At 39.7% G+C, this 16,121-nt stretch overlaps 1 protein-coding gene across 2 annotated transcripts in view; it reads right to left on the bottom strand.

Moving 5' to 3' along the window:
* osbpl10b (oxysterol binding protein-like 10b) overlaps window positions 1-16,121 on the bottom strand; it is a 77,379-nt gene that overhangs the window by 28,152 nt on the left and 33,106 nt on the right. For both annotated transcript variants that reach the window (XM_007251821.4, XM_007251822.4), the window contains one exon: window positions 11,424-11,569. In XM_007251821.4, coding sequence (XP_007251883.3) covers window positions 11,424-11,569 — 146 coding nt within the window. The remainder of the gene's footprint in view (window positions 1-11,423; window positions 11,570-16,121) is intronic.

Raw genomic sequence — 16,121 nt, 5'->3', positions numbered from 1 at the left:
CTGCACACGGTCACTCAGGTTTGTGGACGGTGGAGTGGGTGGATGCCAGTGTTTCAGGGAGCTCACAGTGTTACCTTCTGGCTCTCTGCCTTTAGTTAGGCTGTTTTATTTAGATCTGCCGGAGTCATTTGCCACACTCTGATAATGTTTTATATTCTCTGTTTTACATAAATCCAGTCAAAACTAATTCCATCTCTCTGCCTTCCTCCGAGTTACTGACTGCCCACCTGTCTGACCCGATACCGATGAATGTTGGACCCTCAGGCTCTCATGTCCTCTGTCCGGCCAGACTGGAAGTTTCTGAAGTCAGCTCTCCTCCATCCACCACCACAGATCAGCTGCTCATCATCCATCTTACTCTATAAGCCATTAGTGGAGCTGCTATACACCTGAATATATAAAACCTATGTGGATGTATGAAAGACTTTTTAAATTAATTTAAAAGCCATTTGACCAGTGGTAGGATGGTCCCCCCTTTAATGTGAGTCTTGGTCCTCCCAAGGTTTCTTCCTCCTCCTGCAGCTCTGAGGGAGTTTTTCCTTGCCTCCGCACTCACTGGGGGTTCTGTATTATGTATTTTCTATGTTTAATCTTTTGCCTGACTCTTTGTCCTGTAATCATGTTTCTGTAAAGCTGCTTTGTGCCAACACCAGTTGTAAAAAGCGCTATAAAAATAAATTTGATTTGCTTTGATTTGATTTGACTAGGGCTTGGAAATGCGAAGAAAAAAATGTATGTTAAACATAAAGGAAATTGTGATTTACAAATACTATCATATAAAATACATAACTTGATATTAAAGTCATTATTATGTGATAATAGAAATATTTATGATATATTGCCCAGCTTTACCAGTTACTAGTCCTTACTACATAGATTACTAAGTGACACACATTCCTAAATATATTTAATATTTAAACTAGGGATACACTGGAAATTTGGCAACTGGATAAAAAAAGCAAATAATGACCATTATCACAGTCAAATGAAAAACATGTATCTTCAAAAAAAGCAACTTTACAGGAAAGAAAGAAGTCAGGGTAATTAGAGTTTTTTAGGTAATTTGGGAGAATTTCTATTGGTCCATTCATCAAGAAATCTTAACACAGTACAAGGAAATGTTTGTGTTCAAATTATGTAGTAAACTATATATAGACGAAAATGGAAATACTTGTTTTTTTACTGGACAGCAAAGATATTAAGCCATATTGTGCTTTACTTTAACATCTGATGTGTTAAATATTCAAATATTAAAATATTTGTTTAAGCAATGGTTTAGACTTCAGCTAAAATGTTCATTTTGGTGCACCTCCCAATTTAAAAAACATTACTTTGTACAAGACTGAACAGTGGGGATAGTTTACATTACATTACATTACATTACATTACATTTGGCAGACGCTTTTGTCCAAAGCGACTTACAATAGTCAAGTACAATGTAAAATAAGTTTAAAGGAAAAACATCTTTGGATAGGGATAAAAGGAGGACAAAGGGGAATAATAGGATAGAGGAGTGAAGGAGAGGAAGAAGGAAATGAGGTTAGAAGTAGTTAGTGTGTTAGAGGTGTTAAGAGAGTAAGTGCTCTTTGAAGAGCTCTGTCTTCAGGAGTCTCTTAAATAGTGAGAGATTCTCCTGATCTGGTAGTGGAAGGTAGTTTGTTCCACCATTGGGGAACTCCGTATGAGAACAGTCTGGATTGCTTTGTGTGAATGTTTGGCAAAGCGAGGCGACGTTCACTGGAGGAGCGCAGCGGCCGGGAGGTAGCGTAAGCCTTCAGGAGCGAGTGCAGGTAGGAAGGAGCCTGTTCTGTCATCACCTTGTAGGCGATTGTAAGAGTTTTGAATTTGATGCGAGCATCAACCGGTAGCCAATGGAGCTCAATGATTGATGTGATAGTTGATAGTTGATGTGGATTCTTCCAAAGAACTAAAATGAAAAAGCTATCTCTGGAGGAGCGGCATTTATAGTGCAGGCACAGTACACTCTCACAGTGTCAAACACTCACACGCACACACACGCTCTCTTCTCTCCAGTGCATTGAGAGTTCGTGACTGTGCTTAATGAAGGAAAAAAGGAAGCACACGTGTGACCCCAGCAAGCCGCCAGCAACAACTGCATTACTTCCTAACACACCTTCTGAGAAACCAGGCAAGCAGAAATGAGAAACAGAAGAATAAACAAGAGAAAAGATGAAGGAAACAGAGCAGCATGCAGCTCCAGAGGGGGAGGCAGCAGTGGAGTATAATGTCTCATGCTGTGCTGTAGGCTGTGAAGCATGCTGTTCAGTGCGTGTGTGTGTTTTCTTGTGTAAAGAGCAACAAGCGATTCTTTGCATATGACCGGTTGTCACATCTGTGTCCCTGAGCAGGAAGCAGGAGAGGAGGATCAGGAGGAAGAGGAGGGAAGAGAAAAAAAGAGAGAGCAGAGGAGGTGGAGCTGCATTTAAAAAAGCTCCACAGCTATGAATAAATAATCAGCAGCAGTCTCCAGAGAAGTGCTTAACAAGTGCACTTACGCAATGTGGGACCATCCATACACCCACAGCACAAGTGTGTCAATGACTTCTACTTCTAATCTCTCCTTCTGCTCACTTTGATCCACAGCTTTGGTGATACAGGCATTACACCACTGTTTTAGTATACCTTACTTCTTTAAATCAACATACCTGATTCATACAGCAGTCAAATGAGGCTCATCAAATTCACATCCAGCTAACACTGTCAGATCACTTACAGTAATTATATATTTTATATACATGTATAATGTATATTCTACATTTTTCTGGCCTTTCAAGAAATGCAATAAAAAAACGGAACCATTTTTGCTGGACAAAGAGGAAATTTGGGTCTTCTACCCATCTGTGCAGCGAACACACTCATACACACTAGTGTGTACACCCACACAGTGGCATACATTTGTGGCCGGAGTGGTGGAAAGTCTAAGTATCTGGTTAGCAGAGAAGGAAAGGGGCCTTACTCTCAAGGAGATCCAATGAGCCACCACTGCCCGTCCAGTGGTCAAGCTGGTTAAAGCCCAATCCGGACGGGATTAGTTTCTCGGGGGGTCCTGGGGTAATTTTCTTTTTTTTGGAGGGTCCTCTGTGATTTTATTCCCGTCCAGAACGACCATGTATGTGTTTTGCTCAGACATCTTCTGAGAAAATTACAGGCTGAATTACCTACTGTTTTTTGCTTGTTGTTTCGTCTCGCGTTAAAAAAAATAGATATTTGTCCTATATATTTATATAAATATATATAAAAGAAAAAAAGTCCAGTAATCAGGATATGTCCGTTATAATGTTAATATATAATACAATACATAATAAAAGGATAACGTAGCCAACCAAAGTCTTCTTAGAAGAAACTTTGGGCACAATTTGTTAAATCTATATTACTATACAAGCTGTACCTTGACCACTCTTATTTATATCCAAGTTTCATTTCTATAGTGTAAATGTTTCATTTTTGATATATTGGATGACTGAGGTTGGGGAAAATTGTATAAATATTTTTTTTTCTGTAAATTTCTGTTGTCCTGCTATTCCTGTAAGTAGGTACAGAATTCCTTGTATCTTCGCTGCTACAATCCACACAGACCAGCTGGATTCCACAGCTGAGTATCTAAATGAAATCCCCCTCCCTCCTGATGCGTGACCTTGTTACGGATCGGTTAATCCAATCACACTGGTGGCTGTGGCAATTTCCTTAAGCACGTTCAACAAACTCCTACAGTGTATTCCAGCTTTTTATATATAGGAAAAACACTATGATATCATATGCTTGACATTTTCTAGTACAAGACTGGAAATCCTGGATTAGTGTTTAAATTTCAGATACTAATGGAAAGGGAGCACAGAAGAAACAGCCTGAAAATCAATCTGCTTATTCTAATGCCTGAAATGTATAGGCTTATATTACATGTAGGACAATGTGCCAGAATCAAAATGTAACTGTGTAACTGTATTTATAGCATGGTTATCTCACACGGACTACTTTATTTGTGCTTTATTATGCATTCACAATGCAAGTAATGTACAATTATTTCATTGCACGATTTCTAATGGAATTGCAAAACAACACACAGCTATTGTCTGTTAATAGTTTAATCTAAATTTATAGTATTCATCATAGCCATTTTTCTGCTGGGTTTTTGACGCAAGACTCATTCTGCGATTTTCAGAACACCACCTGAAATAACATACCAACACCATAGAAACCCCTTGAAAACAGTCATTTAACAACACCATAGCAAACGCCTAGAAATATTTTACTGTTCGACTCATTCTGCTGTTTTCAAGATACCAACCCTAATCACATAGGATGTTATCGGAAAACCACAGAAACGATTTGGGATATGATAGCAACATCATAGCAACTAGGGGTGTGCCATAGCATATTATCCACAATATATCATGACACAATATCATCAAAAATACATATTGTAATAGGAATAATATTCTGCCTTGAAAGCAGTCTGTTATTGACTGTGAAGATTTAAGGGATTTTTTCAAAATAATTATGTTGGCAGTTTATATGCATACACAAAATATTCTGTACTTTAGTATTGTGGTAAAGTCCATAATTTTATGTTACATTATTTATTAGATTACATTATTATTATTATTATTAAGTTATGCAAAATCTTGGTAAAATGTTACTTAAAAAATAGACAAATGTTTTCAGATTTTTGTTTCTGCTAAATACAACTGTTATACTTACATGAAATACAACTTGTACGTTGTATAATTTATTTTATGGAAAAAAAATACCTTGAAATATTAAGCACTTATTTTAGGTCTATCCCACCCACCTCTAATAGCAACCATACATAATCCCATAGAAACTTTTTGCAATATCAAAAATCATCAGCAATCATCTTGTAGCAATTTAGCAAACACCTAGCCATATTATAGCAACCATCTAGAATACCATTGCAACCACTTAGCATTACTGTTTCAATAACTACCTGTGATACCACAGCACCACATGTAATGAAACTACAACCAGCTAGAAATATCATAAAAATTTATGATGAAGATGAAGCCCTCCTGCACCTCTAATCAGATAACACTATGTGGAGAAGCTGACACTGACAAAGACAGCTGTTTGCCTCTATACTGCACACACCAAATACATCGGGATGGGTCGGAGTCCTGACATGGACACACACCGCTGCCTTTTCTGCCAAGCAGGCGGGTTGTGTGGGGGTTTGACAGGCTATTTCCTATCGCTCCATTGGGCTAGTATCCTCGTATCTGCTGCTGCTTTGCTGTGTGTATTTTTCCCTGACAGATCTAAAGAAACAGTCCATCACAACCAGCAGGCCTAAAATAACAGAGCTGGGGTCCGAGGGGAGCACTGAGGGCCAGAGCTAGTCTGTATAGGGCAGTAAGGGGAAGAGCTTAGTACAGAACAGTGCCAGTAGGATCAAGACAATAAATATTAAGGCAGTTGTTCACTTAAACATTTAAGAGAGTTTTCTATTAAAAGGTAACTATTATAAAATGAAACACAACAAGTCTAGAAACCTATAAAAGATACTGTTCAACCCAAGTCTATAAAATACACTGGAACACATTCTGGGTTGTTGGTGTAATCAAAGTGTAATGATAATCAAGCAAGTAAATGGAAATAAAGTAAAAAAAGAAAAACAGTATAGGGGATATATAAACCGCACTTTCTGATCCACTGTATTATAAAGAATTGCCAAAAATAGTGGACCAAAAAATGCAAATCATATAACTGTTCTTTAATTTTAATGCAGTTAATTAGCCATGACATGAAATTTAGATAATTTTGCTCTGAAATTATTATGCTTCTATAATGAAGCCTAGTTCACTCAAATGATGTTAATATGAGTGCTTTGGATGAGATTTTGACTATACTTAACCTTTTTCGTAAAACTTTTCTTAACTGACATTACAATATTGTACATAGGCAATCTGACATATGTACACAACCCAAAAATGGTTAGTGCTAAATGATTTATGTGCTGCACTTAAATAACTTAAATACATGTGTTTCATTTAAATTGCAGTTTTATTGCATTTTCAAAACTGGTTAATCGAGATAATTGAATACACCTTAACAAATAAGATCTGCCAAAGGGCATCTCTGTATACAGGTTTGTGTTTGTCAAAAGAAATGTTAATACTTTATTTATGTGGAAGTGATCTGAATAGTTAAAGTGAAAAATTAGAGGTTATTTTTGCAACTTTTTAATATAAAGCTGGATAACGACCCAAAACATACTGTGAAAAAGCAACTCAGTGGTCGAGTCAATCACCACATCTAAACCCGATCGAGCAGCATTTCACTTGCTTAAGACAAAACTAAAGTCTGCAGTTCCTAAACATTTCATAGAACATATTTGTTCAGTCCCTTAAATTAATCCTAAAAAGTCTACAATTCAAGTGAATCTTAGTTGTTTAATATTAAATCCAGTGTGATGGCACGCAGAGCCTAAATCAGTAACATTTTGTCACTGTCCACATTTTTCTGTGCCTAATTGTATTAACTAAATAATACTGTACTAAATAAAACTGTACTTTTTTTGTTAATATATTAGAAGAACCCGTTCTTTTTTTTTACAGTATCACTGTAAGATAAATCATTTTTGGTGGTATGCAGAACCATTTACGTATTTAAAAGAAAAAAAAATACGAACAAGAGGTTTACCATAGAGAAGAGCCCTTTAACTAGACAAATAAGCATTTAAACATTTAATGTTAATGGTTCTAAAATATACCTATACTTAAGAACCCCTTTCCACTATACAATAGGACCAAGCCTAGGGTTACAGTATATGCTTGTGGTGAAATGAAACAGCTGTGAAACATAATACATTGTAGTGCATCTTGATCTGAAAAAAAAAAATCAAATTAAATCTGACTTAGAAATTTATACAAGGCAAAAACGATATGATATTTTAAGTAATGTATTTGAAGCTTACAGACTTCAAGTCTTAATATCAGAGAGACGAACATTTGAGAAAGTGCACAAATTAATTACATTTGCTTTCTCCTTAGACACTTAAATAATTATCCCTAAATATCACCTTAACACAACTCTTGATGACCCTACATCCCCCTCTGCTGGTCATAACTCACAACACACAGGCACATACTCTAAACAACAGAAAGAAAATATTAACTAATCATTGCTATTGGGTGTCATTGGCATTAAAACCTTCAGTCATCATACACTGTCTAGTACATACACACACATTCACAGTTGCTCACACAAACAACTTGCATCCCCTCTTCTCAATGTACCACTTTGGCATGGTGCCATCAGTGATAAAAGACAAGGTCTCCCCATCACAGTATAGATTTATGTTGCTTCTTAAGGCACTGCTGTTTTACACCATGCTTTACTAGTCTCGCATTCAAAAGAGAGAAATCACTGGGGCGGCTGATGCACAAAGCACCTGCCTAAACGTCTGTATTATCCTGCAAATTGCGTTAACACTGAATTTAACAGCAGTAATTCAGGATTTATACTACAAAAGTCTTTACATGAGTGTTTCAGTAGAAGCACAGTAAGAAGCTGTCCTGTGGCACCAGGACTGAACAGTATATTGTTTTTGTTAATTTATATTGCAATATTGGACCATGCAATATTAATATTGCTGATGGCAACAATATGCAAATGAGTCCTTTTAAGAACTGACAATTATTTTTACTGTGATGTGGGACTGCTTTGTCTTCGCTTCCATTCTTAAAAGATTTTTGTGGCCTTCTTGTGGCCTTGAGGGGCCTCTTTGTAATACACTGGTAAAAGAACCACACCAGCATTACATTAAAACCACCTGTCTCATGTAGTGTAGATACCCCTCAGGTCACCAAAGCAGATCTGAGGGTATGAGGTATGAACTTCACAAAACCTATAAAGACTTCTTGTGGTATCCGACACCAAGATTTTAGCAGCAGGTCCTTTAAATGCTGTAAGTTAAGAGGTGGAGCCTTGATGGATAACTGCAAAAAAATGTAGTTCATACAGTACCAGCCAAAAGTTGGACACCTTTTCTAAAGTCATTCAGACTATGATATAACATAGGAGGAATCATGTAATAAACTTAAGTTTTAGGCAAACAAAAATACTGTTAACTTGCAGTTTCTAAGGCTGGTAAATAAATTACCCTGTGCAATAGAGAAAACTATTGGTCTTCCTTTGCTGGTGGTCCTTATGAGAGCCAGTTTCATTATAACATTTTTGATGGCCCTTCAGTCTGAATTGACTGTCCTTAATTTCCTAAAGTACTGTTTTTCTTTGCTTAGTTAAGTAGTTGTTGCCATAATATGGATTAGAACATTAATTAAATATGTCTATTCACTGTATACCAACCCTACCTCTTCACAACATAACTGATGCTCTCAAACACATTAAAAGATCAAGAAAATCAAGTAATTAACTCTAGGCAAGTTTAGCACAGCTGGTAACTGAAAGACATTCCAGGTGATCACCTCATAAAACTGACTGCAATAATCTAAAATATAAAATACTCTACCAACTAATTTCATATGTTTTTTATAGTTTGGATGACATCAGTATTAATCTACAATACAATTTTTTTATAATAATGAAAATCCACTGAATTTTAGGGTTGTCCTAATTTTTTCCTGGTACTGTATATCTAATATTTATCATTTTAAGATTATTAAAGCATTACTTTAATAATATAATTTAATAAGAATTTAAACGGAATTTCTAATTTCCTAACATCCAGTTAACGATTACAGTACTGTTTGTAATGTTGATTCAGATCAGATCAGGCTTCTTCCACTGCTATATGGTCCCATTCTGATGCTCACATGCCCTTTGCATGCATTTCCATGGAGGGATAGAGGTCAGCATGGGTACTCTGACTGGTATATAGATACCTACATGACAAAACATAAATGTAAAACATGCACACTCCAATATATTAAGGGTTTAGCCCTACAGTCAGTGCTTAAAATACCGGAAAGCTGCAGTAACTTCCTGGGCCTCAACTCTAAACCAGCTGGAGGATTTTGGACTTTTTATTGCGGTGTCTCTGTTCTTAACAGTCCAATGAAAGTGCCGATTAGCTTTAGGCCTCCATGTGGCTGGAACCAGGCTGGACTCCATGCAGGACGGTCGGGATTGATGGGACTCATTTCAGTGGCTGTAAGTGCTGAGACCCATCAGCATATTTCACTGTCTGTGTAGGCAAAATGCCAGACACGGCCTCCTGCACCACCATAAGCCCTGTATTTCTCAGCAGGAGCGGCAACTCTCAGTCCCTCAGAGATATCTCTGGATCTCCTTTCACATACATCCTGCCTCGATCCAACCACAAATACAGCACTGTTATGCAAATGCTATAAAAGCTAAAATGCTATGAAGCTTTCAAATGCTACTGCAGTACAGTGACATCCCATAATTGGTGTGGTGGATCCCAGAATGCTCAGTGGCTGCTCTTTTCCTTTGTTGGAGTTGTTAAGGGGGTTGTGTGTGTTTTTGTGGTTGTTAAGTTTAGTTGTGGTGGATCCACTGGGGAAAGCTGTTTACCCTCCTGATGTTGGGGTGAAGGGTGGATAAGAGTCTCCACCAGTGGAGTCACCATTTTATAAAGAACCACTGCTTACTGATGGTGATTTCACACTCTATGAACACAGTGATGCTACATTTTAACCCTTTATATATTGGGGAAATGCTGCATTTCATTCAAATGTTTCAGGTGATAGATTACATATAATAGTTTTAATTGTGTATTCAGCCCTACCCAGCTGTGTTGATTTTTCCAGAAGGCGTTTATAATAATGCATCTAAAGCAGCACAACATCAATTACATGCCTTCAGACACACATATGCTACAACACACACGCACTCACCACGCAGCACCAGTAATTGTGGTAGAGCACCAGAGGCAAGAAGGCAGATGAAACATAGATGGGAAAAGAGATACTGCTTTCAGAAGCAACAGACTGACTCATGCCCCTCAGAGATGGTCGTGGGGGTTCCTTAGTCACCTGCCAGAGATGCTAAAACTAGAGCATGTCCAATTAGAGCTCGTCTCCCCGCCTGTGCCAACCAAGTTTGGCAGGAGCACACAGAAAGGGAATGCCAAGGCTTCAGGGAACACTTCAGAGAGCGGCATTACAGTCAGCTTTCCCTTTTTAGGTGCAGTCAGTGGAACCTGACAGATTTCAATGACCTCTTCACAATCCTGTGTGGATTTGTTTTTAGATTTTTTACGCACAAAAATGCCCTGACTCTTTAAGAATGCCAGACAAAAACAGAGTGTGTGCGTTTAAAGTGTCAAGTAGTGCCAATATAAATATATCGTTTTTTTGGAAGGCCCAGTTTAACACTTTAACAGAGAAGACAGTACCATGTAGACCAAGAAACTACTCAAACAAGTAAAGGACACATTTCTAGTATCAGTGGTTTGGTCATAGAAGTATGAAAATCCCAACAAATAACTACTCAAATTCAATTCCATTAAATTAAATTATTTAAAAAATGGAAAGAAGATTTAGAAGAACAGTTGCTCTGCCTAATTTTTCACTTAAAATTTAGTTTTTCACACATGCACAACAACTCTGTACCTTTTTTGACACTACACGAAGGTGCTGTATGTGTAAACATAAATGTTATTATTAGGTATACTGGACATTACCTGGATTTTATCCTGCCAGTCCCCAGAACAAAGTCCAAGTAATGTTTGAGTGAGTAAACATGTGCATAGAGCAGGTAATTTTTCAGAGAATTTACAGTGGGTCAGGTCTTGCCTTCTGCACATTTTGCACAGGTGCCACACCAAGTTCATAAACCATGCAAAACATTTTCTTGCAGTAAGTACACATCTGACACACTATACGCTACATGAGTGAAAGGGCAGCTTCAGATAATATCCAGACCAAGTCCAATGAGATTTTCAAAACACATAAGACAAATAAGATTCTCTGGTCTGATTAGACTAAATTCGAACTTTCTAATGCTTTGGCAATGCTCATCTTTTTGGAAGTTCCATAAAAATGCCAAAAGGAACTGTGGTGATTGTCGCATCATTTTGTGTGGATTGTTTTAATCAACAGGAAACTAAACAGTGCTGAGGAAAAAAAATACATGCAGGTATGGTCTCAATGCAATCTCAATGAGATTTATGACTGAAATGAATGTTCACCTTCAAGCAGAACAATAACACTAAGCTTGCGGCCCCTAGGAGGGTAAAATCTAAACTTAATGTTTGAGAAGCTGTGTGGTATTTTATTTGGCCTTAAAGCTTTATATTGTACATAGATTAGTCGAAAATTATTCTCACTACAGTACAGTATTTGCCATTTTATTTCTTTAATTGCACCTACTCCTATGCTATATATAAAATAAACAGTTATTTTTCTAGCTGTTTATTTGAACAATACCAAATGCATGTGGGTATGTGTGTGTGTTCATACCTCAGAGCCCTTGAGCAGTTCTTTACTCCTGTGTGCTGGGGATATGGGTGGTGTGTTGCTGGTTGAGGTGGACAGGCCTGTCACTCCTCCATTCTTTAGTGGCTCCTCTGAGGCAGGTTTGTGCCCTGACCAGCCAGTAACATTCTCTACATACAAACACAAATAAAACATTTAGGGCCATTTACAGATTAAGATCTATTATTAAAGAAAGTCATTTAAAGCAGTGTTAACTTAGACTGATCTCGTTAGGCTTGAGGGGTGGGGTGTTAGGGTCACATGACCCTTCGAACTGAGATTTTTTTTATAGGCACACTCAATACATAGGGCTATGAGAATCACTGGCAAGATGGTAGCACAAACAACCAAAGAAACCCACAAATGTAAGTATTTTTTCCTTGCTAAAAATGACGAGAATATTCATAACAAGCATAAAAAAATGCTAATAGTTCATCTTAACAGCTAGCTAGCTAGCTAAATAGCTCCATCTTAAATGGAGCAACGGATGACAGAGGCCGTAGCACTTTAGGTGGACCAAAAACAAAATAAAAGCAAATAAAAGCTTATTTCAGCCCCCCCATCACAGAGGAATTAAGGAAAGGACAATAATAAATTATTGCTGCACCACATGACCCCTTTCTGAAGACTTACAATGCTCTATAGTTAATTAAATAGCTACGTAGCATTCATCTGATGATGTACTGGGTAGAGCTTAGATTCTCTGGCCGAACCCGACCTGACCCGAGGCCCGACCCGAAGTCGGGTCGGGCCGAGATTTACCACCACATTCCTCGGGCCGGGTCGGGTCGGGCTCCAGAAAATAGTCTGAGATGTAGGCATCTGTTTTTTATTTATATTTTTATTTTTAAATAAAATAACGAAAATAACTGTAGTGGCAAATTGAATGTGTATTATATGATTCTAAAAAGAAAAATGTTTTTTTGCAAGTGTGTCACTCTTTCCTCGACTCTCTGCAGCTCATGCGGTTGAGCGAGGGCGGAAGTGTCTCGTTCCATATATATGTTATGTCACCCGTGACCTTACTATGACTTTTGTTTCTGCTTGCTGAAGTAAGTGTCTCGTTCCATATAGACGTTATGTCACCTGTGACCTTTTTATGACTTTGTTTCTGCTTGCTGAAATAATGGAATTTTCCAGACACCTGGCTCATAGGGTAAGAGGCGTTGTGAATTGTACTTAAGCGACCTCTTGGCCGTTCTTTTGTGAGAACACTGTCACTATCTGACAAGGTTCTCTTCTGCAGAATAAAGCTTTACCTTTTGATAATAGAGATTCTGAGTCTGGGTTTGATTCCTAGAATACAAAATTCCACCACAAATTTGGCGTCACGAACAGGATACCCTGTCTCCTCTTCCATGGGTGATCGGTGAGAGGGACTCCTGAGGACGCTCGTTACCCGAAAGGGGTGATCTGCTAGAGGCCTCGTAAGAGGAAGAGACACTCAGCGGAGGACTCCAACTCTCCTGTCACCTGGAGGGGAGCAGCGATATCACGAACTAACAGAGGTGGGTAGAAACTTAAACCTTACTTAGTGACCCTATGCCAATAAAAGGCGCAGCTGTAAAAGTCGATCCGCGTAGAGGGTTCAGTAACAGAACTGAATAGACTAACAGTAAGCGCATAGCAGGACTGAACTGACTAACAGTAAGTGCGTAGGCGTAACTGAAGAAGTCGATCCGCGTAGGCGGGATCAGTCAACCTCTAGAACAAAACTGAGCTGACTAGCAGTAAGCGCGTAGGCGCAGATGTAAAAGTCGATCCGCGTAGGCGAGTTCAGTCAAGGTCTAGAGGTAGACTAAGGAGGAATCCGGATCCTCAAACTTAGGTTGGCAGAAGGGACTAAAAAGGACTCAGAGGAAATTATCAAGTGGTAAGCATGCGGAATTGCAAAAGTTACAAGAAATATCAATATAAGGAGGGTCCGTGGACCTCTCAAGCATGCTTCCAAATGAAGGAAGAATATGGGGAAATGGCAGTGAAGCATCTGCGCTTCTGGGAAGCTAAGATAAGCTTCCCACCAGCGGGATGTTTTGGGGAGAAATTCTTAAAACGATTTCAGACAAAAATAGAAATGGAAAATCCAAAATGGAACAAATCAGATAAGAAATACTATAGAAAATATAAGGGAGAAATGTTAGAAGGAATTAAGTTATGGCAGGATGAGGCAGAGAAAAAAGCCTCACAAAGAAACTCAAACAAACCTAACCCTACTAACAAAGATTCCCAGTGTGTGTCTCTCTCTAAGGTCGACCCGGATCTCGACTCCGCTCCACCAAGACACCGACACCCCCACCAACCCGAAGAGATCCTTCCAACACCAGACCCCCCAGAAGAAAAGGAAGAAGATCTGATGAACTTTGAGGACCTTCCTCCTCCTCCTCCACCCCAGAACCCATACACTCCAGCAAGACGACAGATGGAATATCCTCCACCGTACGGAGGAAACGAGAGCTTCATCTCACCAAGACCACAAGCTCCAACATCCTGGCTTACGGGCCCGTGGACCAGAAGCAAGGGAACCCCACCTTCGGGACACTTTCAAGCTCCGATGGTAGAGGTCCCCGGTCACGCAGGACCCATCCTTGTACATCGATATTGGACTGAAAGAGACATCATGGAAGTAGCAGGAGACCTACCCCATCCAGCAACCGTAGGAGGTGTTCGCTTCGGAGAAGCACTGGAAGGCTTTGTCAAAGCATGCCGACCCACTGAAAATGAACTGAAGAGTGCTCCTGAGAAAACTAGGATCCAGTTACACGAAAATAGACCGTAACTGGCCGAACACCGACGTAAAGTTGACAAATCCTGTGTGGGAAGGCCCAGCGGTAGGAGCCGATCCGAACGGGCCCTACCGCAACATGATCCGGGATCTGAGAACAAGACTTGAAGCGGCTTTCCCCCTTCACGTCAACACTGGAAAAATTGCAGCTTGCAAGCAGGAAGATGGTGAGACAGTTCAAGATTATCTGGTACGCTTAACCCAAGTCCACACAGATTACAGTGGATTGGAGGTACCCGCAAACAGAGCACAAGGAGCTGATGCGGTGGGTCCCTGGGAAGCACATCTCAGGAACAGCTTCCTAATGGGACTCAGACCAGAGATCTGCAACGCAATCAAGAAAAGTTGTGTGGGATTCGAGCGCCAGACTCTGAGCACGATCGAAGACCACGCCCGACACCACGAGCGGCTGCAAAACGAAGACAAGAAAAGAAAAGACAAGAGACGCGCAGACACCCTCGACCAAGCAATGCTGACCCTGGTCCAGGTACATAACCAAGGGAACAGGGGAAGGAAAGACGAAAGGGGTAACAAAGACACAAAGAAAGAAAAAGATGGACCAGGCGGACCGGACCAAACAAAACGTAACTGCTGTTACAACTGCGGAAGAACTGGACACATTGCAAGACAGTGCAAGAAGCAACCCAAGGATCCAAGGTATCCTACTGCCTGGAAGGAAGGAGAAGAGGAGGATGCAGAATGACGGGCGGAGGAGAGTGAAGGAGAGACCAAAGAGGAGGACAGCCTACACAGCAAAAGGGAAGTAAAATTTTCTATGTATCAAGCTAAATTGTCTAATAATGCAATTGATTTGCCTATTGTAAATATGACAATCAATGGGAAAAAATTGAAATTTTTAGTAGATAGTGGGGCAGCTCACTCATTAGTTCGGGGGTCAGAAATAAATTTACCTATGACCAGAAAGACCATAACTACTATGGGAGTAGGAGGAAAGATAAATAGTGAACCTGTATCCGCCGAGGTACAGTGTGAGCTAGATGACTTCAAATTCAGACACAGTTTCATAATCTCCATGTGTTGCCCTGTGAACCTGTTAACGAGAAATTTAATGTGTAAGTTGGGAATGAATCTGACCAGTGGGCCTGAAGGCCTGTCAGTACAAACACAAACAGAAGTACCCATACAGGGGGTACAGAAGGGTATAGGAGAACCATTATATGTATATGAATGGGCGATCAGACCAACACATGGAAGATTAGCGGACGAAATGATAAAACAAGCACAGGAACAGTCCAAATGTTTTGGGTCAGAGCTAGAATGGATGCAGCCTGATCAACTGCATACCACCACTCATGTAAATGAAGGCAGAGATAGACTATTTGAAAAGGATTTTTTTTAAACAGTTCTTTAGAAACAATCCGCACAGAATACATCTATGTGGGGAAAAAATATGCAGCAGCCTCAGTGCAGCTAAACACAGAACAGAAACAGCTGTTCTCAGTATGTAACTCAGTTCCCCATATCTCGCTGGGGAAAGCACAATGCGAACAGTATGAGGAAATAGGGCTGTGGTTGCGGTTAACCCTTAGATTTTCAGATTGGGAGCCCACATTGGTTGATGAGTGGCAATACAGTAAAAGAGCGAACGTATATCGCCTCAGAGCACCAACCACATTCTTAGTGCAGCGAATATTGACTCTGGCTGAGGATCCGTCGATCACCATGCCAGCAATCTCTTCCCCTCTGCCCCCACCACTGCAGGGGATACCCGAGGCGCTGTGGGCAAAGGGAAAGAATGATGTAGGGCTGATAAAAAATTGTGCTCCCATCACTATAACACCTAAAGGGAATTATAGACCAAGACAGAAACAATACCCATTAAGAAAGGAAGCCTTAGAAGGCATACGACCAGTTATGGAAGCACTAAAGGAGGCAGGGGT

The sequence above is a fragment of the Astyanax mexicanus genome, chromosome 6 (genome assembly GCF_023375975.1).
Source record: "Astyanax mexicanus isolate ESR-SI-001 chromosome 6, AstMex3_surface, whole genome shotgun sequence".
Classification (NCBI taxonomy): domain Eukaryota; kingdom Metazoa; phylum Chordata; class Actinopteri; order Characiformes; family Acestrorhamphidae; genus Astyanax; species Astyanax mexicanus.
The sequence above is the reverse complement of the archived record's forward strand: the minus strand, read 5'-3'. Positions and strand labels throughout refer to the sequence as shown.